This window comes from Entelurus aequoreus, linkage group LG28 (assembly GCF_033978785.1).
Source record: "Entelurus aequoreus isolate RoL-2023_Sb linkage group LG28, RoL_Eaeq_v1.1, whole genome shotgun sequence".
Lineage (NCBI taxonomy): Eukaryota > Metazoa > Chordata > Actinopteri > Syngnathiformes > Syngnathidae > Entelurus > Entelurus aequoreus.
Window position 1 is genome coordinate 26138194 of NC_084758.1, and position 27689 is coordinate 26165882.

At 40.0% G+C, this 27689-nt stretch overlaps 1 protein-coding gene across 1 annotated transcript in view; it reads right to left on the reverse strand.

Moving 5' to 3' along the window:
* The window catches only part of elf1 (E74-like ETS transcription factor 1), a 116098-nt gene that overhangs the window by 24281 nt on the left and 64128 nt on the right, over positions 1 to 27689 (reverse strand). The window contains 2 exon segments of the mRNA XM_062039866.1: positions 15649 to 15665; positions 15668 to 15931. Coding sequence (XP_061895850.1) covers positions 15649 to 15665; positions 15668 to 15719 — 69 coding nt within the window. The 5' untranslated portion in view covers positions 15720 to 15931.

Consider the following 27689-nt stretch of genomic DNA (forward strand, 5'->3'; position numbering starts at 1 on the left):
ATTGAGTTGAAAACAAGAATAATGTATGTTCCCACGATCATATTTTGTTTTATTTATTTATTTTTCAAAAAAATAAAAATAAATTGTTTTTCTTTGTTTCTCCTGAGTTCTGCATCATTCCAACAAAGATATATTTGTATTCTTATGAAGTATGTTCCCACAAGCATAGTTTGTTCTGTTTATGTATTTATTTATTTTTTAACAAAATACAATTGGATTTGTTCCTTCTCTTAAACTCTGCTAAACTAAAATATCTCTATATTCTTATCAATTCTATTTATGGGTTCCTACTAAAAATGTAATTGAAAATTAAGTTAAAAAATTCTGTATGTTCTCCCAAGCATATTTTGTTTGTTTATTTATCTATTTATTGATGAACAAAGCACAATTGTTTTTTTCTTTCTCTTAACCTGCTAAACTAAGATATCTATATATTCTTTTCAACTCTATTTATATTTGTTTCTACTAAAAATTCCAATAAAAATAAAGTTAAAAAAATAATGTATATTTTCTTTTGTTTATTTATTTATTCATTAAAATACAATTGCATTTCTTTCTTTCTCTTGAACGCTGCTAAACTAAGATATTTTTATATTCTTATCAAGTCAAAGTATATTTGTTCGCTCTAAAAAAAATGGCAATAAAAATTTAGTTGAAAAAAATAAAATAAAGTATGTTCCCCCAAACATTTTTTTGCTTTATTTTGTTTATGTTGGGGAAACAAATACAATTGTATTTCTTTCTTTCTCTTAGTGTTTGCACTATTCCAACTAAGATATATTTGTACTCTTATGAAGTCTAAGTATATTTGTTCCCTCTAAAAGTTCTAATAAAAATTAAGTAAAAAAATAAAATAAAGTATGTTCCCACAAGCAGAGTTTGTACTCTTTATCCATTTATTTATTGATGAACAAAATAAAATTGGATTCTTTTCTTTCTCTTAAACTCTGCTAAACTAAGATATTTGTATATTTTTATCAATTAATATTTATATTTCTTCCTACTAAAAATTCCAATAAAAATTAAGTATATATAAATAAATAAATATATATATATATATATATATATATATATATATATATATATATATATATATATATATATATATATATATATATATATATATATATATATATATATATACTTAATTTTTATTGGAATTTTTTGTAGTAATATATATATATATATATATATATATATATATATATATATATATATATATATACTTAATTTTTAGTAGGAAGCATATTTTGTTCTGTTTATTTATTTATTCAACACCATACAATTGTATTTATTTATTTCTCTTGAACGCTGCTAAACTAAGATATGTTTCTATTCTTATCAAGTCTATGTATATTTGTTCTCTATAAAAAGTAAAAAATAAATACAATCTAAAAAATAATAATGTTGTATGTTCCCAAAAACATATTTTGTTTTCTTTATTTATTTATTGAACAAAATACAAATGTGTTTTTTTTATTTTTTCCTAAGTTACGCATTATTTTAATTAAGAGATCTGTATGTTCTTATCAAGTCCATGCATATTTGTTCCCTCTAAAAAATTCCAATAAAAATTAAGTTCTAGAAATTTGGTACACCCCTTTTGATTTGGTTAAGGGTCTTTGACTACCTTTTAAAAGCACTGTATGAATAACATGAATTACTATTATTATTATTGTTTTTATTAGATGCCTTTAGGAGACTGACAAGCCCATGTGTGTCCAATTTGAGCAAACATGGTAAAAAAAACCCAACATATTTAACAAATCACTCCGACCACAACCGAGGGCGCCAAAGTGCCATTTATAACTATTAGCCTGTGTGGTTGTATGATGCTGTCTAATTATACTCCACAAACACAACAATAATAAATAAATAATGTAATAATAATAAATATGAAACTGTCTATTTGTATGGTCCTGCAGTGTGTGCATGTTTTGAGGCCACAAGTCATTAAAATAGCTGTTTTAGATGAAGTACCACCTTACCACCACTAGATAGCAGCAAAACACACAAAAAAAATAACAACTACCAGCTTGTTGCTCATCAGTTTGGTAAAACTATTTACAAATGGCCTCGGGGTAGTCATGCTTACAAAGCAGTTAAAAGAAACAATGCTGGGTGTTTCTTCCTTCTTCTTTTTTTCTTTTTTTACGACATACCCCAAACAAGCGTCACCTAAAAAGGAAAGAGTGTTGCTCAATGGAGACACAAAAGCCTAAAAACAGCAAAATACAGTCATGCGTCTGTGTCATGCATGCAAATTGGGAGCTCTTGCTTGATGAAAAGTGGTAAAAGGATAGCGAGGGTGCAGCAGCAGGAACAGGAATAAAGGTTGAACTGTGTCTTTGGACAAGTGTCCATTGTTGGCGTGGACCTTGCGGGCATACCAGGTGTCCCAGGCCTTGAGGGGGGAGGTGGCAAACGGGAACCCTGCAGCACACTCGGGCTACACTTTAACCAGAAAGCTAACAGAACTCTTTTGTTGTTTGGAGCCATTGTAGTCGTTGAGGGACAGTCCAGCCTACACAACTTTTGTGTCATCACTGAGAACGTTTGCTTTGGCTACAAACAACACGACGAGATTAGTGGAATGTTTCCCATTAGGACGGGACGCGCTATCAAGATGGCGAGACGAGCGTGCTTGTCTGAGCTCGCTGATGCTCGGCGTCCTTGCGAGAGCCAAGTGTGCGGCGAGGAGACATTTTGACGGCCGAATGTCCCACGCAGTGTGCTGACCTACGCCGTATTGCCAAAAGTATTTGGCCACCCATCCGAGTGATGAGAATCAGGTGTCCTAATCACTTGGCCTGGCCACAGGTGTATAAAATCAAGCACTTAGGCCAGGGATTTTCAACCTTTTTTGAGCCAAGGCACATTTTTTTCATTAAAAAATTAAAGTAGAAATTTAGAGTAAATTAACCATAAAAATAGGATTTTTTTTTACAGTGCAGTGATTTCCAGCGTGGAACTGTCATAGGATGCCACCTGGGCAACAAATCCAGTTGTGGATTTGCCATCTGGCAATCTGATGGACGAGTCTGGGTTTGGAGGTTGCCAGGAGAACGGTACATTTTGGACTGTATTGTGCCGAGTGTGAAATTTGGTGGAGGAGGAATTATGGTGTGGGGTTGTTTTTCAGGAGTTGGGCTTGGCCCCTTAGTTCCGGTGAAAGGAACTTTGAAGGCTACAGGATACCAAAACATTTTGGACAATTCCATGCTCCCAACGTTGTGGGAACAGTTTGGAGCGGGCCCCTTCCTCTTCCAACATGACTGTGCACCAGTGCACAAAGCAAAGTCCATAAAGACATGGATGACAGAGTCTGGTGTGGATGAACTTGACTGGCCTGCACAGAGTCCTGACCTGAACCCGATAGAACACCTTTGGTATGAATTAGAACGGAGACTGAGAGCCAGGCCTTCTCGACCAACGTCAGTGTGTGACCTCACCAATGCGCTTTTGGAAGAATGGTGGAAAATTCCTATAAACACACTCCGCAACCTTGTGGACAGCCTTCCCAGAAGAGTTGGAGCTGTAATAGCTGCAAAAGGTGGACCGACATAAATTGAACCCTATGGGTTAGGAATGGGATGGCACTTCAAGTTCATATGTGAGTCAAGGCAGGTGGACAAATACTTTTGGCTGCTTGTCTCTGCAGAGGTTTGGATGTCCAAGCTCATATTCTCATGCCATAGTGTGGACGAGGCCGACAGAAAGGCTACTTCCTCTTTGTTGTTTCTAATGTTTCCTCGTTTGCATTTCCCCATTTTAATTATGTCCCCCCCCAAGAAAAAATGTACCTTCTGCTTTAACTTTTATGTGAACAACACCTGCACACTCTACTGTGGTGACATTCCAGTACACGATTCCGACTTTGTAAATGTAAAAAAGCGGAGTTTTTGTTTATAAGACTTGTGGTTGTTTCTAATGTGTCAGTTCCCTTATTTAACAACACTGGAAGGGCAGAATATTGAATCATCTCTCAGTGTGATGCAGTGGATTAACATGCATGTCATTACATTTTTAATTGAAAACCGTGTGAAACACCATCATTTTTATTTACAGTAGCTCTAACTCAGTGGTTCTCAACCTTTTTTCAGTGATGTACCCCCTGTGATTTTTTTTTAAATTCAAGTACCCCCTAATCAGAGCAAAGCATTTTTGGTTGAAAAAAAGAGACAAAGAAGTAAAATACAGCACTATGTCATCAGTTTCTGATTTATTAAACTGTATAACAGTGCAAAATATTGCTCATTTGTAGTGGTCTTTCTTGAACTATTTGGAAAAAAAGATAGGTTTTTATTTATATTTATAAAGGATTTTTGAATTGTTGCTATTTTTAGAATATTTAAAAAAAATCTCACGTATCCCTTGGCATACCTTCAAGTACCCCCAGGGGTATGTGTACCCCCATTTGAGAAATAAATCATAGCCACAATAAAACAAAATTATAAAATCCACATCCAAAATGATCCATCCATCCATGTTGTACTGCTTGTCCCTTCCGGGGTCACGAGGGGTGCTGGAGCCTATTTATTTTTCATATTATATATTTTATTCAATATTTATGTATACATATATATATATATACTTTTATATATATATATATATATATATATATATATATATATATATATATATATATATATATATATATATATATATATATATATATATATATATATATATATATATATATATACAAACCCAAAACCAGTTAAGTTGGCACGTTGTGTAAATTGTAAATAAAAACAAAATATAATGATTTGCAAATCCTTTTCAACCTATATTCAATTGAATGGACTGCAAAGACAAGATACTTAACGATCAAACTGGAAAACTTGATTTTTTTGCAAATATTAGCTCATTTGGAATTTGATGCCAGCAACATGTTTCCAAAAAGCTGGCACTAGTGGCAAAAAAGACTGAGAAAGTTAAGGAATGCTCATCAAACACTTATTTGGAACATCCCACAGGTGAACAGGCTAATTGGGAACAGGTGGGTGCCATGATTGGGTATAAAAGCAGCTTCCATGAAATGCTCAGTCGTTCACAAACAAGGATGGGGCGAGGGTCACCACTTTGTCAACAAATGTGTGAGCAAATTGTCGAACAGTTTAAGAACAACATTTCTCAATGAGCTATTGCAAGGAATTTAGGAATTTTACCATCTACGGTCTGTAATATCATCAAAAGGTTCAGAGAATCTGGAGAAATCACTGCACGTAAGCGATGATATTACAAACCTTCGATCCCTCAGGCGGTACTGCATCAAAAAGCGACATCGGTTTGTAAAGGATATCACCACATGGGCTCAGGAACACTTCAGAAAACCCCTGTCAGTAACTACGGTTGGTTGCTACATCTGTAAGTTTATCATTTATCAACAACACCCAGAAACGTAAAAGTGTTCTGTGGTCTGACGAGTCCACATTTCAAATTGTTTTTGGAAACTGTGGACGTCGTGTCCTCCGGACCAAAGAGGAAAAGAACCATCCGGACTGTTATAGGCGCAAAGTTGAAAAGCCAGCATCTGTGATGGTATGGGGGTGTATTAGTGCCCAAGACATGGGTAACTTACACATCTGTGAAGGCACCATTAATGCTGAAAGGTACATACAGGTTTTGGAGCAACATATGTTGCCATCCAAGCAACGCTACCATGGACGCCCCTGCTTATTTCAGCAAGACAATGCCAAGCCATGTGTTACAACAACGTGGCTTCGTAGTAAAAGAGTGCGGGTACTAGACTGGCCTGCCTGTAGTCCAGACCTGTCTCCCATTGAAAATGTGTGGTACATTATGAAGCCTAAAATACCACAACAGAGACCCCGGACTGTTGAACAACTTAAGCTGTACATCAAGCAAGAATGGGAAAGAATTCCACCTGAGAAACTTCAAAAATGTGTCTCCTCAGGTCCCAAACGTTTACTGAGTGTTGTTAAAAGGAAAGGCCATGTAACACAGTGGTGAAAATGACCCTGTGCCAACTTTTTTGCAATGTGTTGCTGCCATTAAATTCTAAATTAATGATTATTTGCACACAAAAAAAAAGTTTCTCAGTTCGAGCCCTACTAAATATACAGAATTACGTTTTAGACCTAATATATGCTGCATTAGGACTGTGAATATTTGGGCACCTCACAATTCCAATTCGATTCGTTTCTTGGGGGCGACGATTCGATTCAGAATCGATTCTTGATTTAAACAAATTCTCCATTTAAAATCCATACTTTGGCCCTAGTGTGTGAATGTGAGTGTGAATGTTGTCTGTCTGTCTGTGTTGGCCCTGTGATGAGATGGCGACTTGTCCAGGGTGCACCCCGCCTTCCGCCCGAATGCAGCTGAGATAGGCTCCAGCACCCCCGCGACCCCATAAGGGACAAGCGGTAGAAAATGGATGGATGGATGCGTGCCAGTTCTATGATTAACTACATTCCCGCCATACAATACATAAACAGCTCTGATACATTTCTGTATTACTTAAGAGAAAACTGTTTTTTTTAAATAAAATTCTACCCAAACATTTAATAATGTGAAATACAAATAAAGCAACCAGAGAAGTATCCAACACTTCTATTTTCTAAAGTAAATCTGTACAGCAGATATGATCATCTACATCAACAATATGATTTGCCTGAGTTGCTGGAAAGGACAGACTTGGAAAAAAAATGTTTACTTAAGTTTTTATCGATTATTGATTTTTTTTATCGATTAATAATTGTTACAAATAGGAATCACGATTATTTAAAAAATATATTATTATATCGGTAAAAAAACTAAATTTAAAATAAATACAATTATCATGTCTTAAAAGTACCATATTTATTATTACCATTTGATTATTTAGAAAAAAATAAAATCTCACATTAATTTATACATAAAGTGTCACAGCTTTATTACTTTCCACACACATTTTGCTCTCTGATAGCCTTATTCCAGAGCTCCAAATATTCTCTGGCATCCTCCCACCTCCGAAGACATGCACCTGGGGATATGCTGATTGGCAACGTTAAATTGGTGCTAATGTGTGAATGGGAGTGTGAATGTTGTCTGTCTATCTGTGTTGGCCCTGTGATGAGGTGGCGACTTGTCCAGGGTGCACCCCGCCTTCCGCCCGAGATAGACAGGCTCAAGAACCGCCCGCGACCCCAAAAAAGACAAGAGCTAGAAATGGATGGAATTGTTTTGTCCGTAAAATTCTATTTGGTGACAACATAAAAAGGGTGCCATAAGGGACAAGCTGTAGAAAATGGATGGACGGATGGAAATGTTTGCAAATACATTAGTAATCAAAACACACCTAGGAAATCACATGTAGATTACAGTGCAAATACACTATTTTTAATTTAAACTATGAATGGCACTGATTTCAGTTCAAGTTAAAGTACCAATGATTGTCACACACACACTAGGTGTGGCGAAATTATTGTCTGCATTTGACCCATCACCCTTGATCACCCCCTGGGAGGTGAGGGGAGCAGTGAGCAGCAGCGATGGCCACGCCCGGTAATCATTTTTGGTGAATTAACCCCCAATTCCAACCCTTGATGCTGAGTGCCAAGCAGGGAGGTAATTGGTCCCATTTTTATAGTCTTTGGTATGAGTCGGCCGGGGTTTGAACTCACGACCTACCGATTTGTATTTATTATTTATATTATTTAACTGTTATTATTTATTTAGTTGTAAGATGATATAATTAGTCTAGTTGCAAGATTGTATAATTACTCTTAATTTGTACACATGTATAGTAAAATACATAGTTACATATGTTTGTTGTTTTTATTTGATGATAATAAATTAATATTAATATTTATTTCATCATGTACCCAGCAGGTGTAGAGACCTCATTGCTGATTACTACAGCAATTTCAGGATGAGGGTCTCTTCCGGACCAACAACATCCAGTTGGCACAAAGTGGAGATTGGTATTATCACAGGGTGTACTATCTCTGTGACACTGTTCTCACTAGCCATGAACATGCTCACCAAGTCTGCTGAGCCAGAGTGCAGAGGGCCCCGCACAAATTCCGGACAAAGGCAACCACCCATCAGGGCATTCATGGATGACCTCACAGTCATGACAGAATCAGTTCCAGGCTGCCGTTGGATTCTGAAGGGACTTGAAAAGTTGGTGGAGTGGGCCCGGATGCGTTTCAAACCCGCCAAATCCAGATCAATGGTGCTGAAGAAGGGGAAGGTGGAGGACAAGTTCCGGTTTAACATCACAGGCACGGCCATTCCAACAATCTCAGAGAAGCCAGTCAAGAGCTTGGGCAAGGTTTTTGACTGCTCTTTGAGAGACACAACCTCCATCCAGTCGACATGCGCTGAGTTGGATGGCTGGCTGAAATCCGTGGACAAGTCAGGCTTACCTGGGAAGTTTAAAGCCTGGATTTACCAGCATGGCATTCTTCCCAGGATCCTGTGGCCCCTCCTCATCTACTCGTTCCCCATCTCGACAGTTGAGATCCTAGAACGGAGGGTCAGCAACCACCTCCGGAGATGGCTGGGACTACCTAAGAGCCTGAGTAGCATTGCACTCTACGGGAACAGCAACAAACTGCAGTTGCCTTTCAAATCCTTGGAGGAGGAATTTAAGGTAACTAGAGCCAGAGAAGTGGTACAGTACAGGGACTCAAGTGATCCGAAGGTGGCCAAAGCAGGGATCCAGGTGAGGACTGGCAGGAAATGGAGGGCAGAGGAAGCAGTTCAAGAGGCAGATGCAAGGCTGCGACACAGGAGCCTGGTTGGAGCAGTCACACGGGGTCGAGCTGGGCTAGGATTCTTTCCAACTCCCCAACTGAACACTAGGGGGAAAGAAGGCCGACGTCTTGTTCAGGATGAGGTGAGAGCGGCAGTGGAGGAGACAAGAACCTGCAAGGCTGTTGGAATGAAGCAACAGGGAGCTTGGACAAGATGGGACAATGCGGTTGAGAGGAGAGTGACCTGGGCTGAGATTTGGAAAGCCGAGCCGCAACGCATCAAATTTCTCATCCAGCAGTGTATGATGTGCTCCCAAGCCCTTCAAACCTGCACACATGGGGCATAGCAGAGACACCAGCATGCCCACTGTGCTCCAAGCGAGGAACCCTGGAACATATCCTCAGTTGCTGTACAAGGGCACTTGGAGATGGAAGGTACAGGTGGAGGCATGACCAAGTCCTTAAGACCATCGCTGAAGCCATTAGCACAGGACTGGCATTGGCAAAACAGTTCCACCCCTCCAAGAAAACCATCGCCTTTGTCAGAGCTGGGGACACGCCAACTCCTGCTAGTAGAACATCAGCAGGCATCCTGACGTCTGCAAAAGACTGGCAGTTGTTGGTGGACCTTGAAAACCAGCTGAAGTTCCCCAGCCACATCGCAGTCACCACCCTGCGACCAGACATTGTCCTTGTGTCTGAGTCCACCAAACAAGCTGTGCTGCTGGAGCTGACAGTCCCGTGGGAAGATCGCCTGGAAGAAGCCTTCGAGAGGAAGCTCTCCAAGTATGCGGGACTGGTCAGCGACTGTCAACAGGCTGGTTGGAGAGCAAGGTGTTTCCCTGTGGAGGTTGGATGCAGAGGATTTGCAGCCCGTTCCTTGGTCAGAGCCTTCAGCAGTTTGGGTATCGATGGAGAGAGAAAGAGGAGAGCCATCCGCAGTACCACCGAAGCGGCGGAAAGGGCCTCGAGATGGTTGTGGCTCAAAAGAGGAGATCCTTGGAGTCATGGTAGCTAGCGAGCCGTCTGGACACAAGCCGGGGGATTTGATCACCCCCGGTTGGGTCGCTTGGAGGAGGGCGTATGACCAGTTGAGAGACCCGAAACGCCCGGTGAATCCAAGAGGTCACTGAGGATGTGTCCAGACTAAGCATCAGTAGATGTATGTACACAGCATTTGCTATTTATTCAAAATAAAGTTAAAGTACCAATGATTGTCACACACACACTAGGTGTGGCGAAATTATTGTCTGCATTTGACCCATCACCCTTGATCACCCCCTGGGAGGTGAGGGGAGCAGTGAGCAGCAGCGGTGGCCGCGCCCGGGAATCATTTTTGGTGATTTAACCCCCAATTCCAACCCTTGAAGCTGAGTGCCAAGCAGGGAGGTAATGGGTCCCATTTTTATAGTCATTGGTATGACTCGGCCGGGTCATCCACTGTACTTTATAATGTAATTTATTATTTAATAACTATTTTATTACATTTTATTTTATTGTTTTATTATTATTATTTAATTATTCTTAATTTATTGCATATCTAAATTGTAAAAATAATAGTAGATAATAAAAAATGAATGAAATAAAATAGTAGTAAATAAAAAATACAATATTATGGAGTATAGAAGGCTATAGTGTGGCAGATATTCAGTTATATCATACCAAAAGGAATTTGTTTTATGTGAGTGGTATTTCATATTTAAATAAGTCAAATAATTATTGGCTTTGATCTGACAGAGTAATTGTGACCAGGATCCAAAGAAGGGCTTAGAATTTATAAATACATGGAAGACCAAATGGAGGTCTGTAGGAGTTGTTATTGTGGGGGTTATGGGAAGGGTGGGAGGAAGTTTGTTTTAACAGGGTGGGTGCAGCGAGACACAAAGCCAAGGCAGTGGAACAATGTGAGAGATTTGAGAAGGAACGATCCCATCCTCCCTGTAGACACCTTGTGAACTGGTCGGTCTGGTTGGGCTAGAACAAACGCTAGTCAGGGATCCAGTGACAACCCGTCATTCTGGATCCAGCACATGACGCCGTCGCCAGCACACATCAATGCACGCCACTGGAGCCTGCTCCACTGGACGGAGAAGGCGTGGGAGTGGGGGGGGGGCTCAGCCAACGGAACGATGCAAGTTAGTATCTAAACACATATCCATGCTAGCCTGGCCTGTTTTTCCCTCCCATGCACCCTAACCCGACTGCAGGTTTGTCAGGCTGTCACGTTTAAATGATGACAGCCCCCAAGTCTTACAAACATCACCAGGCAGCAAGTCTGCTCCCAAGTACTAAAAAGTGCGCACTCAGTGCCGTAAACACACCCAAAATGTCGACATGCATGCTGATAACTACAACATACTGCAGCTGGGAAGACTTCTAAAGATACACAAAGACTAGGGATGTAACGAGACGAAAATGTCATATCACGCTTATCTTTATTATGGTGGTATTGTTGAATGTGCTCAAAAAGTACTTATACACACACTGAAATCTTTTAACCAAGTTATTTGTTCAAATTTTTAAAAAAAAGGAAAGTTAAAGTACCACACTAGGTGTGGTGAAATTACCCTCTGCATTTGACCCAACCCCTTGGGAGGTGAGGGGAGCAGTGAGCAGCAGCGTTGGCCGCGCTCTGGAATCATTTTAGTGATTTAACACCCAATTCCAACCCTTGATGCTGAGTGCCAAGCAGGGAGGTAATGGGTCCCATTTTTATAGTCTTTGGTATGACTCGGCCGGGGTTTGAACTCACGACCTACCGATCCATGGGCGGACACGCTAACCACAAAGCCACTGAGCATAACTCAAATAAACCCACTATTATGCATGTTTTGTGTATCTTATGCCTCACAGTTTTAATGGCTAAGCTTTTATTGTTTTATATTTTGGTTTGTACTGTAGCACTCTAAAATATACAAATAAAATCTATTATTACTATTCAGAGTCCTATCGGGTCCTTTTGGAGGCAGCAGACAGGTACTGACAGGCCAAGCGGTGAATGCAGAGGCAAAAACTCGGACATGGGAGGAGTTTGGACAAGCCGTGGAGAACGACTTCCAGACTGCTTCAAAGCGGTTCTGGACCACCGTCTGCCACCCCAGAAGGGGAAAGCAGTGCACTGTCAACACCGTGTATGGTGGGAACGGTGTGCTGCTGACCTCAACTGGGGATGTTGTGGATCGGTATCCCACCTACATGTTTTTCAATGAGGAAGCAGTACCTGGGGCTCTCCTATTTCTGGACCTGGGGTCGCCGAGGTATTTAAGAAGCTTCTCGGTGGCAGGGCCTGGGGGTGGATGAGATCGGCCCGGAGTTCCTTAAGGCTCTGGATGATGTGGGGCTGTCGTGGTTGACAAGATTCTGCATCGGGGGCAGTGCCTCTGGATAGGCAGACTCGGGTGGTTGTTCCTCTATTTAAAATGGGGAACCGGAGGGGGTGTTCCAACTATCGCCGGATCACACTCCTCGGCCTTCTCAGTAAGGTCTATTCAGGTGTACTGGAGAGGAGGCTACGCAGGATAGTCGAACCTCGGATCCAGGAGGAGCAGTGTGGCTTTCGTCCTGGTCATGAAATTGTGGACCAGCTCTATACTTTCAGCAGGATCTTTGAGGGTGCATGGGAGTTTGACCAACTCGTCTATGTGTGTGTTGTTGACTTGGAGAAGGCATTCGACCGTGTCCCTCTGGAAGCCCTGTGGAAACTGCTCAGAGAGTATGGGGTATCGGACCGTCTGATTGTGGCAGTCTTCTCCCTGTATTATCAGTGTCAGAGCTTGGTCCGCATTGCCGACATTAAGCCGGACCCTTTTAAAGTGACAGTTGGACTCCGCCAAGGGTGCCCTTTGTCACCAATTCTGTTTACAACTTTTATGGACATAATTACTAGGCGCAGTCAGGGCCTTGACGGGAACTGGTTTGGTGGCTGCAGGATAAGGTCTCTGCTTTTTGCAGATGATGTGGTCCTGCTGGCTTCATCTGGTTAGGATTGGTTCGCAGCTAAGTGTGAAGCGACTGGGATGAAAATCAGCACTTCCAAGTCCGAGTCCATGGTTCTTGCCTGGAAAAGGGTGTAGTGCCATCTCCGGGCTGGGGATGAGATACTACCCAAGGTGAAGGAGTTCAAGTACTTTGGGGTCTTGTTCACAAGTGAGTGAAGAGTAGATTGTGAGATCGACAGGCGAATCTGTGCTGTGTCTGCATTGATGTGGACCTGCATCTATTCGTTGTGGTGAAGAAAGACTTGAGCCGGAAGGCAAAGTTTTCAATTTACCGGTCGATCTATGTCCCTTATCCTCACCTATTGTCAAGAACTTTGGGTTATAACCGAAAGGACAAGATCACGGCCGAAATGAGTTTCGTCCGTCGGGTGGTGGGGCTCTCCCTTAGAGATAGGGTGCGAAACTCTGTCATTCGGGAGGCGCTCAGAGTAAAGCCGCTGCTCCTCCACATCGAGCAGAGACAAATGAGGTGGTTGAGGCATCTGGTCAGGATGCCCCCCGAATGCCTACCTGGGGAGATGTTTAGGGCACGTCCGATCGGTGGGAGGCGGGGTATACCAAGGACACGTTGGAGAGACTACAGCTGTGTCCCAATTCAGGGTTTGCATCCTTCAACGGGCGAATTTGAAGGCTGCGTACGTCACAACGCTGCGCGAAGGCTGTCCCAATTCATTCAAATTCGAAAGCTCCTCCGAATGCAGCAGACGAATGCGCCCTCCTTTTCCCTGTATTCGGAGGATGCACCGCGATTATCCTTCGTGGCCTCTTATATCCCAAGATCTTTTTGACGATGGCGGCAAATGCAAGCAGGGGCACTGGCAGCGGCAGCGAATACACTTTCAAAGGTAAGTATCCTCCGCAGGCTAGACTGTCCCAGTTAACAAAGGGTGACGCATCCTTCGGAGGTGCCTCCGAAGGTCCAGCCTTCTGAGGATGCGTATGCCGGGTCCTCCTCCAAAGGATGCAGACCTTTAATTGGGACACAGCTTATGTCTCTCAGCTGGCCTGGGAACGCCGCGGAATCCCCCAGGAAGAGCTGGAGGAAGTAGCTGGGGAGAGGGGAGTCTGGGCTTCTCGGCTTAGGCTGCTGCCTCCACGACCCGACTTCGGATAAGCGGAAGAAGATGAATGGATGGATTATTATTTATTATTACTGGCGGGTGTCGTGGTGTCCTACTCTATTCAGTGGTGCTTGAACGCACCGCAATAACACTTCCGTTTCATCGTATTCCACTGAGTATAAAACGATCACTCTGTTCTAAGGAAACACAGCTTGTAGGTTCAGTGTGCACAAATAAATATCTTAGTTGCTCAGACGGCAATGTGTTTATATAAGTTTAGATTGGGGAAAGACGTTAATGGCTCTTGTTTTCTTGTTAGCATCTAAACTAGCGAGCTGACGCCAGTCAGTCAGTTATATAAAGTGCATTTATTAATCACGGTTTTTTGAACATTGACCGTCGAGAGTTTTACCGTGGTTATCATTATTACCGTTTATCGTTACATCCTTAATGAAGACAATGCAATGCTTTTCCATTCCAGGCCTATAGGTGTCAGTAGGGCACATTACCAACTGCCCTACGACAACCACCTACGTCTTACTTGGCTCCAATGCAATCAGACTGTAACATTAAAAAAAGTGAAGAAAAAAATGGCTAAAGACAAAATTCCTCACGGCGCTCCTTCAACTGGATCTGGACCAAAATTTCACGGCTTCCCGGAAAATCACTTATCTTGTTTTTGTGCTATGCCAGGGGTGTCCAAACTTTTTCCACTGAGGGCCGCACACGGAAAAATTTAAGCATGCTGAGGCCATTTTGATATTTTTCATTTTCAAACCTTAACAAAATATATGGATTTTTTTTTTTTTAACCTTTAGGGCTCCCGGGGACCATAAAGGGTCTCAGTCATTAAAATGTAAAAAATAAGTCAAATTATTATTATTTTTTATTAACGCTTACAGTAAATCTCTATATCAACTTCAGATTAATATCAAGTAAAAAAAAAAAAAGGTTTTATGCCTTTTCTGTCAAGAGATCTTTTGTTTTTTATAGTAAAACTGAAATATGCAGTATTTAGTAATTAGAGCCTAATGCAGGACACCATTGATTTGAATTCTTTAATATTTTTGAGTAATCACAGTGAAATGTTAAATAAAATCCTACTAAATATATTATGGATCCAAAAGGTCCCCCACTCATAAAGTGATACATTTTATTAGGTTTTTTTTTACTTTTCACACTTAAATTACGAGATCAACTTCAGATATATCTGTCGATTTTACGTTTGAACTATTACTTTGTTTGTATTATGCTCTTTTGTCAAATAAAACTTTGATGTTTTTTTATGGCAACCACACAATATATGCAATATTTTTTCCACATAAAACATTTTAAAGTGAAATTTTTAAAGTAATAATTCATTGTAACAGAGATTTTTTGTCTTTTTTTTTTTTTTTGAGCAATGGCAAAAAAAATAAAATAAACAAAGACAAAAGAAAAAAAACCAGCCTGCATGGCAGCTTTGTGTCAACATTGCAACTTTTTCTCGTTCCACTTTTTTTAAAATGTTTTTTTTAATTTTTGCAATACTATCAATTTTGCAATTTTTGCAGAATGTGTGGGGGGCCGGTAAACGATTAGCTGCGGGCTGCAAATGGCCCCCAGGCCGCACTTTGGACACCTCTGTGCTATGCTAACTAACTGGCTAACAAACTAACTTTTAAAATATTGAAATTAAATGTAAAACTGCAACAAATTGTTGACAAATGGATACAAAGCTATGAATAAATAACAAATTAGAGCAGTTTTCAAAGTGTAACGCCCGAGGACTCCAAGGGAGGAGCAACAGCTTGAGAAAAATATAATATTCAAACCTGTAGGCTAATTGAAGTTATGTTTAGAGGCAAAGGGAATGAAATGAGGAGAAGATATATGCACTACCTGGTTGATTTCGTCCATCCGTTACTGGCAAATTCAAACATCAGTTCATTAGGCTGCACCGCAGTGGTCATGGTGGTGGAGTAAGCCGTCCAAGTATCGCGGCAGCCACCTCCTGGCTCTTTCTCCAAACAAACAGCGCCCCCTACAGAGGCCCAAAGCTGCGTTCACAGCACCAAGTAGGCCTCACTGTCTCGCCCGACCCCTCTCTTCTCTTTCCAGACCACAAGATGAGACTCAAAGGGTCGCCCTGATCCGTCTCCCGATCCACCTGGAGCATCTACACCTGGACGAGCAGAGAAAGACACAGGATGAGGTCGTGCATTAAATCTGTGTGCGCGGTCAGTTGTATTGCACAGCTGGTAACTGAAGGACATATTATTAAAACTAGGTTTGATTAGGACATAGGTTTAAAAAAAACAAAAAGAAACAGAAGGGGTTTTACTAGAGTTAGTCTTTGTTAAAGCTGACCCAAATACATGATGCACTATGCTGGCAAAATAAGTTGTTTAACATTATGTTACCATATGTCCCGGCAAGAAATCTGCGTTCAAAGAACTCCGGCTTATTAGTGATTCCCAGAGCCAAAAAAAAGTCTGCGGGCTATAGAGCGTTTTCTATTCGGGCTCCAGTACTCTGGAATGCCCTCCCGGTAACAGTTAGAGATGCTACCTCAGTAGAAGCATTTAAGTCCCATCTTAAAACTCATTTGTATACTCTAGCCCAGGGGTCGGCAACCCGCGGCTAGAAATCTGTGAAAAAGTCAGTGCACAATGCTGGCAAAATATGTTTGGTCCTACAGCTAGTTTTTGAGAAGCAAATCTGGCAAATCTTGCTCAAATTGATACAAAATGTGCAACAATATGTGGTTCTATGCTGGCAAAAGAACAGGTTCTGGTGTATAATTAGTCCTAAAGGGAAAAATCTGGATTGATTTTGTTAAATTTAATTCAAAATCTGCGATTATACAAATTTGTAGTGCTATGCTGGCAAAAAAAGTTACTTTATACAGCTGTTCATTGAGTGGCAAATTGGTTTGTGTTGAAGTTAAAACAAAATTTGTAAAAAAATTGCACAAAAATCAGGGTGTTATGCTGGCAAAAGACAATGTTCCGGTGTAACATTAGTCTTTAATGGGTAAAACTGGATCGATTTTTGTTAAATTTAACCCAAAATGTGAGACAATACAAATTTGTGGTGCTCTGCAGACAAAATAAGCTGATTTGCTGGCAAAAGAAAGATTACGCTGAACAACTATTCCCTGAGTGGCAAATCGAAATCATTGCTTTTGTTCAAGTTGAATCAAAATAAGTGGAAATCTGTGCAAAAGTGAGTGCACAATGTTGGCAAAAGAAGGTTTTTCCGGCAAAATAAGTTTTGTTCTACAGCTAGTTATTGAGAAGCAAATATGGCTCAACTTAATACACAATGTGCAACAATATGTGGTTCTATGCTGGCAAAAGAAGAGGTTCCGGTGTCTAGTTAGTCCTTTAGTCCTTCGGATTCAAAATGAGTGGAAATCTGTGCAAAGGTTCAGTGGAAATCTGTGCAAAAGTCGATGCACATGCCTGGCAAAAGAAGAGCTTTTCGAGCAAAATATGTTTGGTTCTCGAGCTAGTTTTTGAGAAGCAAATCTGGCAAATCTTGCTCAAATTGATACAAAATGTGCAACAATATGTGGTTCTATGCTGGCAAAAGAACAGGTTCTGGTGTATAACTAGTCCTAAAGGCAAAAATCTGGATTGATTTTGTTAAATTTAATTCAAAATCTGCAATAATACAAATTTGTTGTGCTATGCTGGCAAAAAAAGTTACTTTGTACAGCTGTTCATTGAGTGGCAAATTGGTTTGTGTTGAAGTTAACACAAAATTAGTAAAAAATTGCACAAAAATCAGGGTGTTATGCCGGCAAAAGAGAATGTTCCGGTGTACAATTAGTCCTTGATGGATAAAACTGGATGGATTTTGTTAAGTATAACCCAAAATGTGAGACAATACAAACTTGTGGTGCTCTGCAGGCAAAATAAGCTCATTTGCTGGCAAAAGAAAGATTACGCTGAACAACTATTCCTTGAGTAGTAAATCGGAATCATTGATTTTGTTCAAGTTGAATCAAAATAAGTGGAAATCTGTGCAAAAGTGAGTGCACAATGCTGGCAAAAGAAGGGATTTTTTCGGGCAAAATAAGTTTTGTTCTACAGCTAGTTATTGAGAAGCAAATCTGGCTCAACTTAATACACAATGTGCAACAATATGTGGTTCTATGCTGGCAAAAGAAGAGGTTCCGGTTTCTAGTTAGTCCTTTAGTCCTTCGGATTCAAAATGAGTGGAAATCTGTGCAAAAGTCGATGCACAATGCTGGCAAAAGAAGTGCTTTTCGAGCAAAATATGTTTGGTTCTCGAGCTAGTTTTTGAGAAGCAAATCTGGCAAATCTTGCTCAAATTGATACAAAATGTGCAACAATATGTGGTTCTATGCTGGCAAAAGAACAGGTTCTGGTGTATAACTAGTCCTAAAGGCAAAAATCTGGATTGATTTTGTTAAATTTAATTCAAAATCTGCAATATACAAATTTGTTGTGCTATGCTGGCAAAAAAAAGTTACTTTGTACAGCTGTTCATTGAGTGGGCAAATTGGTTTGTGTTGAAGTTAACACAAAATTAGTAAAAAATTGCACAAAAATCAGGGTGTTATGCGGCAAAAGAGAATGTTCCGGTGTACAATTAGTCCTTGATGGATAAAACTGGATGGATTTTGTTAAGTATAACCCAAAATGTGAGACAATACAAACTTGTGGTGCTCTGCAGGCAAAATAAGCTCATTTGCTGGCAAAAGAAAGATTACGCTGAACAACTATTCCTTGAGTAGTAAATCGGAATCATTGATTTTGTTCAAGTTGAATCAAAATAAGTGGAAATCTGTGCAAAAGTGAGTGCACAATGCTGGCAAAAGAAGGATTTTTTCGGGCAAAATAAGTTTTGTTCTACAGCTAGTTATTGAGAAGCAAATCTGGCTCAACTTAATACACAATGTGCAACAATATGTGGTTCTATGCTGGCAAAAGAAGAGGTTCGGTTTCTAGTTAGTCCTTTAGTCCTTCGGATTCAAAATGAGTGGAAATCTGTGCAAAAGTCGATGCACAATGCTGGCAAAAGAAGTGCTTTTCGAGCAAAATAAGTTTGGTTCTAGAGCTAGTTTTTGAGAAGCAAATCTGGCAAATCTTGCTCAAATTGATACAAAATGTGCAACAATATGTGGTTCTATGCTGGCAAAAGAACAGGTTCTGGTGTATAATTAGTCCTAAAGGGAAAAATCTGGATTGATTTTGTTAAATTTGATTCAAAATCTGCGATAATACAAATTTGTAGTGCTATGCTGGCAAAAAAAAGTTACTTTGTACAGCTGTTCATTGAGTGGCAAATTGGTTTGTGTTGAAGTTAACACAAAATTAGTAAAAAATTGCACAAAAATCAGGGTGTTATGCCGGCAAAAGAGAATGTTCCGGTGTACAATTAGTCCTTGATGGATAAAACTGGATGGATTTTGTTAAGTATAACCCAAAATGTGAGACAATACAAACTTGTGGTGCTCTGCAGGCAAAATAAGCTGATTTACTGGCAAAAGAAAGATTACGCTGAACAACTATTCCTTGGGTAGTAAATCGGAATCATTGATTTTGTTCAAGTTGAATCAAAATGAGTGGAAATCTGTGCAAAAGTGCGTGCACAATGCTGGCAAAAGAAGGGATTTTTTCGGGCAAAATAAGTTTTGTTCTACAGCTAGTTATTGAGAAGCAAATCTGGCTCAACTTAATACACAATGTGCAACAATATGTGGCTCTTTGCTGGCAAAAGAAGAGGTGTCTAGTTAGTCCTTTAGTCCTTCGGATTCAAAACGAGTGGAAATCTGTGCAAAAGTTCAGTGGAAATCTGTGCAAAAGTCGATGCACAATGCTGGCAAAAGAAGTGCTTTTCGAGCAAAATAAGTTTGGTTCCAGAGCTAGTTTTTGAGAAGCAAATCTGGCAAATCTTGCTCAAATTAATACAAAATGTGCAGCAATATGTGGTTCTATGCTGGCAAAAGAACAGGTTCTGGTGTATAATTAGTCCTAAAGGGAAAAATCTGGATTGATTTTGTTAAATTTGATTCAAAATCTGCAATAATACAAATTTGTAGTGCTATGCTGGCAAAAAAAAGTTACTTTGTACAGCTGTTCATTGAGTGGCAAATTGGTTCGTGTAACGTTAACACAAAATTAGTAAAAAATTGCACAAAAATCAGGGTGTTATGCTGGCAAAAGAGATAAGTCTTTGATGGATAAAACTGGATGGATTTTGTTAATTTAACCCAAAATGTGAGACAATACAAACTTGTGGTGCTCTGCAGGCAAAATAAGCTGATTTGCTGGCAAAAGAAAGTTTACGCAAAATAAGTTTGGTTCTAAGCTAGTTTTTGAGAAGCAAATCTGGCAAATCTTGCTCAAATTAATACAAAATGTGCAGCAATATGTGGTTCTATGCTGGCAAAAGAAGAGGTCCTTCAGGGAAAAATCTGGATTGCTTTTGTTAAATTTAACCTGAGATGTGCGATAGTGCACATATGGGGTGCTCTGCTGGCAAAAGAACAGTTACTATGAGCAGCTATTCCTTGAGTTGATTTTGTTAAAGTTAACACGAAATGAGTGGAAATCTGCACAAAGGTCAGTGCACAGTGCTGGCAAAAGAAGGGCTTTACGAGCAAAAGAGGTTACGTTGTACAGATCATTTTTGAGGGGAAAATTAGGACTGATTTCTTTCAATCAAAAAGCTGTGATACTCGTCTTGAACAGTGGGGCACTGTGCTGGCTAAAGAGGAGTATTGTGGGCAAAAGAAGTTCTGCTTCAAAATGTGCAACAATATGAGGCTCTATGCTCGCAAAAGAAGTAGTTTCATTATGTAGTTATAGTATTTTTTCTATTAAAGATGCTTCAAATGTGCCATCATTAATGATTCAGTTCATTTAGCCTAATGAGTGCGACAAGAAGCAGTGTATGTACAGCATGTTGCCATGTCATGCTGGCAAAAGAAGAGGTTCCGCTCTGCAGTTATTCGTAATAAGCTCATTTTTAATTGTTTTTCATTTGTACGCCAGTGAAAGGGGTGGGTGCTTAATATTGAGAATCTGGATGATTTGGTTCAAATTGATAAAAAAATGTGCAATCAATTGTGTTAAAAGATGGTGATGACTTGCTGGCAAAAGAAACAGTTCTGCTACAAAGAAAGTCACGATTATTTTTGGGAAAAAAAAAAAACCCCGGGAGTGTATGTTTTCATCACATGGTCTGCTGAGGCCGGAATAAAGCCTCCCACCACCGCACACAATCACCAAGGTGACAGATCACTCTTGTGACGCTGCACTGGATAACCCCAGGCTGTTACTGGAACCACGGGTAGGGTGTGTGTGTGTGTGTATGTGTGTGTGTGTGTGTGTGTGTGTGTGCCAAAGACCTGAGACCCCCACGCAGGTTTCAGTGCAGAGGGACGGGAGTGGCTCATGTTGGGTTGAAGAATTAATTGAGCCTAGGGGCCCGCACACACACACACACATTCTTGTATTTGTTACCTTCTTGGGACCTGCGAAAAATGCCTACCTCTTTAGGACCACCCTTTATAGAAATATAAAGATTTGTATTTACAACATTAATAATATATACAAACTATGCAAATATAAAAAAGGTAAGCTTTTAGTTTTTTGTTTTTTTTTAGTATTTCTCCATATGAGATCGGTAGGTCGCGAGTTCATACCTGTCATAATGTGGAGGTGACGAACCCCAAGATGCAGAGATGACAGGCGGTGTACAAGAAAACATGGTTTTAATGTTTAAAAAAAGATGAAAACAAAAAGGCGCACAAGGCGAAGGCACAACTTAACGCAGGAAACAAAAGCTAACACTTAGCCGGAACTATGGACATGAAACAAAAAGTCGCTAACTGTGGCATAAATAAACATAACTTACTTGGCAAGGCACGAGCAGCATGAACTAAGCATGAAATCATCAGCATGAACTATGGTGTCTCCAGAAAACTAGCATGAACAGAGCATTGCATGAAACAGGGAGTCCACAGCACACAACAAACAATACTCCAGCACTGACTGGAGGGCGAGGCAGGTTTAAATAAAGCCTCTGATTAGTGCTCGGGCAGCAGGTGAGCGGGCGAACACTAATCAGAGGCAGGTGGAAATAATAAGTAACCATGGTAACTAAAACAAACAAGGGTGCACAAAAAAAGGGAACTATGAAGTCCAAAACTAACAGAACATAAAACATGATCCAGGACATGGATCATGACAACACCAAAGACTATAAAAATGAGACCCATTTCCTCCCTGCTTGGCACTCAGCATGAAGGGTTGGAATTGGGGGTTAAATCACCGAAATGATTCCCGGGCGCGGCCACCGCTGCTGCTCACTGCTCCCCTCACCTCCCAGGGGGTGAGGGTGATGGGTCAAATGCAGAGGTTAATTTTACCACACAAAAATGTGTGTGTGTGACAATCATTGGTACTTTAACTTATATACCATATTTTTCGGAGTATAAGTCGCACCGGCCGAAAATGCATAATAAAGAAGGAAAAAAACATATAAGTCGCACTGGAGTATAAGTCGCATTTTTGGGGGAAATGTATTTGATAAAACCCAACACCAAGAATAGACATTTGAAAGGCAATTTAAAATAAATAAAAAATAGTGAACAACAGGCTGAATAAGTGTACGTTATATGAGGCATAAATAACCAACTGAGAACGTGCCTGGTTTGTTAACGTAACATATTATGGTAAGAGTCATTCAAATAACTATAACATATAGAACATGCTATACGTTTACCAAACAATCTGTCACTCCTAATCGCTAAATCCCATGAAATCTTATACGTCTAGTCTCTTACGTGAATGAGCTAAATAATATTATTGAATATTTTACGGTAATGTGTTCATAATTTCACACATAAGTCGCTCCTGAGTATAAGTCGCACCCCCGGCCAAACTATGAAAAAAACTGCGACTTATAGTCCGAAAAATACAGTACTTTTTTTTTTTTTTTCTTTTTTTAATAATTCAGGCCAAAGGGGCGCATTTCAATATTTTACACACACTTGTTATTACATATGATGGCCAGAGGGGGAGCACTTTTAAAACCGACACAGTTTTCAGCACAGTCCCACTGAAGAGCAGACAAACATTACAGGGAGGCAGAACAGGACCGGCGCCCCTTAAAAAGGCGGAAAACAGGTAAACATTGGGGGGGTTGGAAAAATGTTAAGTCTAAGGCTGGACTCCTGGGGACGGGGTCCAGACTGACGACCAGGGGGAAAAAAAACCTCAATAGCCATAGCGCACACAAACAAGTTACAAAGAATACACAAGACTTGCAACAGAGTCAATTTGAAAAATCCCTCCTTTTTGAGACCACCCTAATTTAGATATTCTCTATTAGATGCAAGGGCTTTCCGTATTGGGACCATGATTTATGTCCTAACTTGTTCACACCTCCTCATATGGAAGCTAATTTTCTTTGTTGAAGTCTCAAGAAGGGTAGAAGTACAAGAACACAAACACACACACACACACGAATTCTTGTATTTGTTACCTTCTTGAGACATGCGAAAAATGCCTACCTCTTTAGGACCACCCTTTCTAGAAATATAAAGATTTGTATTAACAACATTAATAATATTAAACAACTATGCAAATATAAAAAAGGTAAGCTTTTAATATATATATATATTTTTTTTAGGATGTCTCTATGTGAGATCGGTAGGTCGTGAGTTCAAACCCCGGCCGAGAAAAATGTTCAGTCTAAGGCTGGACTCCCGGGGAGTGGGTCCAGACTGAGACCAGGAAAAAAAAACCTCAATAGCCATAGCGCACACAAACAAGTTACAAGTTACAAAGAATACACAAGACTTGCAACAGAGTCAATTTTAAAAATCCCTCCTTTTAGGGACCACCCTAATTTAGACATTCTCTATTAGATGCAATGGTTTTCCGTATTGGGACCATGATTTACACTACCGTTCAAAAGTTTGGGGTCACATTGAAATGTCCTTATTTTTGAAGGAAAAGCACTGTACTTTTCAATGAAGATAACTTTAAACCAGTCTTAACTTTAAAGAAATACGCTCTATACATTGCTAATGTGGTAAACGACTATTCTAGCTGCAAATGTCTGGTTTTTGGTGCAATAACTACATAGGTGTATAGAGGCCCATTTCCAGCAACTATCACTCCAGTGTTCTAATGGTACAATGTGTTTGCTCATTGGCTCAGAAGGCTAATTGATGATTAGAAAACCCTTGTGCAATCATGTTCACACATCTGAAAACAGTTTAGCTCGTTACAGAAGCTACAAAACTGACCTTCCTTTGAGCAGATTGAGTTTCTGGAGCATCACATTTGTGGGGTCAATTAAACGCTCAAAATGGCCAGAAAAAGAGAACTTTCATCTGAAACTCGACAGTCTATTCTTGTTCTTAGAAATGAAGGCTATTCCACTAAATTGTTTGGGTGACCCCAAACTTTTGAACGGTAGTGTATGTCCTAACTTGTTCACACCTCCTCATATGGAAGCTACTTTTCTTTGTTGATGTCTCAAGAAGGATGGAAATACAAGAACACAAACACACACACACACACACACTCGTCTTTCCCAGGGTTGGTGGCAGGGGAGGTCCCAATGTCAACACACACATATACACAACCACACACACATGCACGCACAATCACACACATCTTTTGCTGCAAGTGGGAGATTCATTTGCCTTGAACTGTCTCTGTGGAAGTTGCAGGTCCAAAGTGGGGTTGAAAACAAGAGGGGGCTTCTGTGGAAAGGCATCCAGACAGTGTAGTTAAGTGTGGTGGGAAGGGGGGGGGGGGGGGGTTTACAGTTTTACTATACTACTATACTATGCTGGCAAAAGAAGGAGGTCCACTACAGAAACTTCAGAAAATCTGGATTGATTTTGTTGGATTCCACGCAAAATGTGCAAAGATATGTGTTTATTACAAGGGTGCTTTGCTGGTTAAAGAAGAAGTTCTGCTATATAGTTGGCTCCTATAGCTTAATGGGCAAATTGTATTAAATCCGCTTCAGCTTTGGTGTTATCGATCGAAAGTCCGCCGAGAAATAGTTTCTCTGTACTGACCAAAGAAGAACCCTTGCTGGCAAAAGAAGTGTGTAAAAAAAAGTAGTGGGTAAAAGAAGTGATTTCACTGTGTAGTTCGCAGTTGGCGGACAAATTTCTGCGAGTCAGAAGTTGATCCAAAATATGCGGAAGCGAGAGGAAAAAGTTGTGGAACTATGCTGGCGAAAGAAGTGGCATTTTGGCAAAAAAAATTAAAAAAAATTTGCTGCTCTTCAGCAAGTAATTATGGGTTTATTAATGACAATTTAGATTTACTTGGTTGATTTTTATATGCAGCAAAATTGAGGACAAATACAAATAAAATGGTGTCTCAGTACTAGCCCAATAAGAGGTTTTGCTGGCAGAAGAAGTTCTGCTATACATCGAGTCAAAATCTGAATTTGTTGCTGGTAAAAGAAGAGATTGTTTTATATTAAAAAAAAATTCCGACTTGGCTGACTTTTTTGACGCAAAATGTATAGAATTCTGGATAGTATGCTGGCAAAAGAAGTAACTTAGCATGCAAAATAGCTCTATTTGTTTTTGACACAAAATGTATAACATTTTGAATAAAATGCATACAGTTTTGAATAAAATGCTAGCAAAAGAAGTAGCTTAGATGGCAAAATAGGAGGTTCCACAAAACATTTGGTCAGGACTGGCCCATTTTTGTTGGTTATGACACAATATAGGCCAAAATATCTGGAAAGATCTGAGTGCTTTGATAACTCTATACGTTTTTGACACAAAATGTATAACATTTTGAATAATATGCTAGCAAAAGAAGTAGTTCAGCTGGCAAAATAGGAGGTTCCACAAACATTCAGTAAGGACTGGCCCATTTTTGTCGGTTATGACACAAAATAAGCCAAAATATCTGGAAATATCTGAGTGCTGTGATGGCTTTATACATTTTTAACGCAAAATGTATACAATTCTGGATAATATGCTAGCCAAAGAAGTAGTTTAGCTGGCAAAATAGGAGGTTCCACAAACATTCGGACAGGACGGGCTAATTTTTGTTGGTTTTTTGCCGATATCCGATATTCCAATATTGTCCAATTCTTAATTACCGATACCGATATCAATCGATACCGATATATACGGTCATTGAATTAACACATTATTATGCCTAATTTTGTTGTGATGCCCCACTGGATGCATTAAACAATGTAACAAGGTTTTCCAAAATAAATCAACTCAAGTTATGGAAAAAAAATGCCAACATGGCACTGCCATATTTATTATTGAAGTCAAAAAGTGCATTATTTTTTTTAACATGCCTCAAAACAGCAGCTTGGAATTTGGGACATGCTCTCCCTGAGAGAGCATGAGGAGGTTGAGGTGGGCGGGGTTGAGGTGGGGGAGGGGGTAGCGGGGGGTGTATATTGCAGCGTCCCGGAAGAGTTAATGCTGCAAGGGGTTCTGGGTATTTGTTGTGTTGTGTTTATGTTGTGTTACGGTGCGGATGTTCTCCCGAAATGTGTTTGTCATTCTTGTTTGGTGTGGGTTCACAGTGTGGCGCATATTTGTAACAGTGTTAAAGTTGTTTATACGGCCACCCTCAGTGTGACTGTATGGCTGTTGACCAAGTATGCATTGCATTCACTTGTGTGAGTGAAAAGCCATATATATTATGTGATTTAAGGTTTATTGGCACTCTGTACTTCTCCCTACGTCCGTGTACACAGCTGCGTTTTAAAAAGTCATACATTTTACTTTTTAAAACCGATACCGATCATTTTGAAACCGATACCGATAATTTCCGATATTACATTTCAAAGCATTTATCGCCCGATAATATCAGCAGTCAGATATTATCGGACATCCCTAGTTTTGACACAATAAAGGCCAAAATCTCTGGAAAGATCTGAGTGATGTGCTGGCTAAAGAAGGTAAGCAAGATACTTTGCTGGCAAAGGAAAAGGTTCAGTTGTGCATGATAGCAAATCAGAATAAAATTGCTTGATATTAAACCCACAATATGTGAAAATCTGAAGCAACAAAAAATATGGATAAAATGCAGGTGAAAGAAGTAAATTGACTGGCAATATAAGAAGTTACATCGTACAGTTTGTTTATTTCTGTGCAGAGATCGATGGAAAATTCAGGTGGCTGTGCTGGCTGAAGAAGCCCTCCTTTATAGTTGATCCAGATGTGGAACTCTAGAGAATCCAATCTACAGGAGCCACGAATAGGAGCTACTTCATGTTGGCAAAAGCAGGAGCTTTGCTGGGGAAAGAAGTGCTACAGCTTGTAAGGCTAGTAATTTAGGGGTACATTTTTGAAAAACAGGATTGATTTGATTCATATGTTACCCAACATGTGTGGAAATAGGGATAATATGCTGGCAAAAGCCGTCTTGACTGTTACTTTGGAACATCAGGATGTTCACTTTGATTAAAAATGTGCAGAAATCTATAGAAAATGTGGCCTGATATGCTGGCTAGATACGCTTAGAAATCAGAGTGCATTGTGCTGGCAAAAGAGGAGTGAAAATCCTGCTTTGTATTTGTGGCTTGCAAAAGAGAAAACAACGAGTTGTGTGACGTTTTAACAAGCTTAGCGCAGACATGCGCTTAATAAAGGCTAATTAGATAGGAGGAGGAGACAAACAGAGCATCTACACATGAATACTTTGAGTGTGTGTGTGTGTGTGTGTGGGTGTGTGTGTTCTTGTATTTCCACCCTTCTTGAGACATCAACAAGGAAAAGTACCTTCCATTTGAGGACCGGTGAACAAGTTAGGACCGAAAACATGGTCCCGATACGGAAAACCATTGCATCTAATAGAGAGCCAAATACTAGAGTCCGTGAACATTGCTCCAAAGTCAGGATTGTTGGTTGATTTAATGTGCATACAAAAGTAAACTTTGACAGG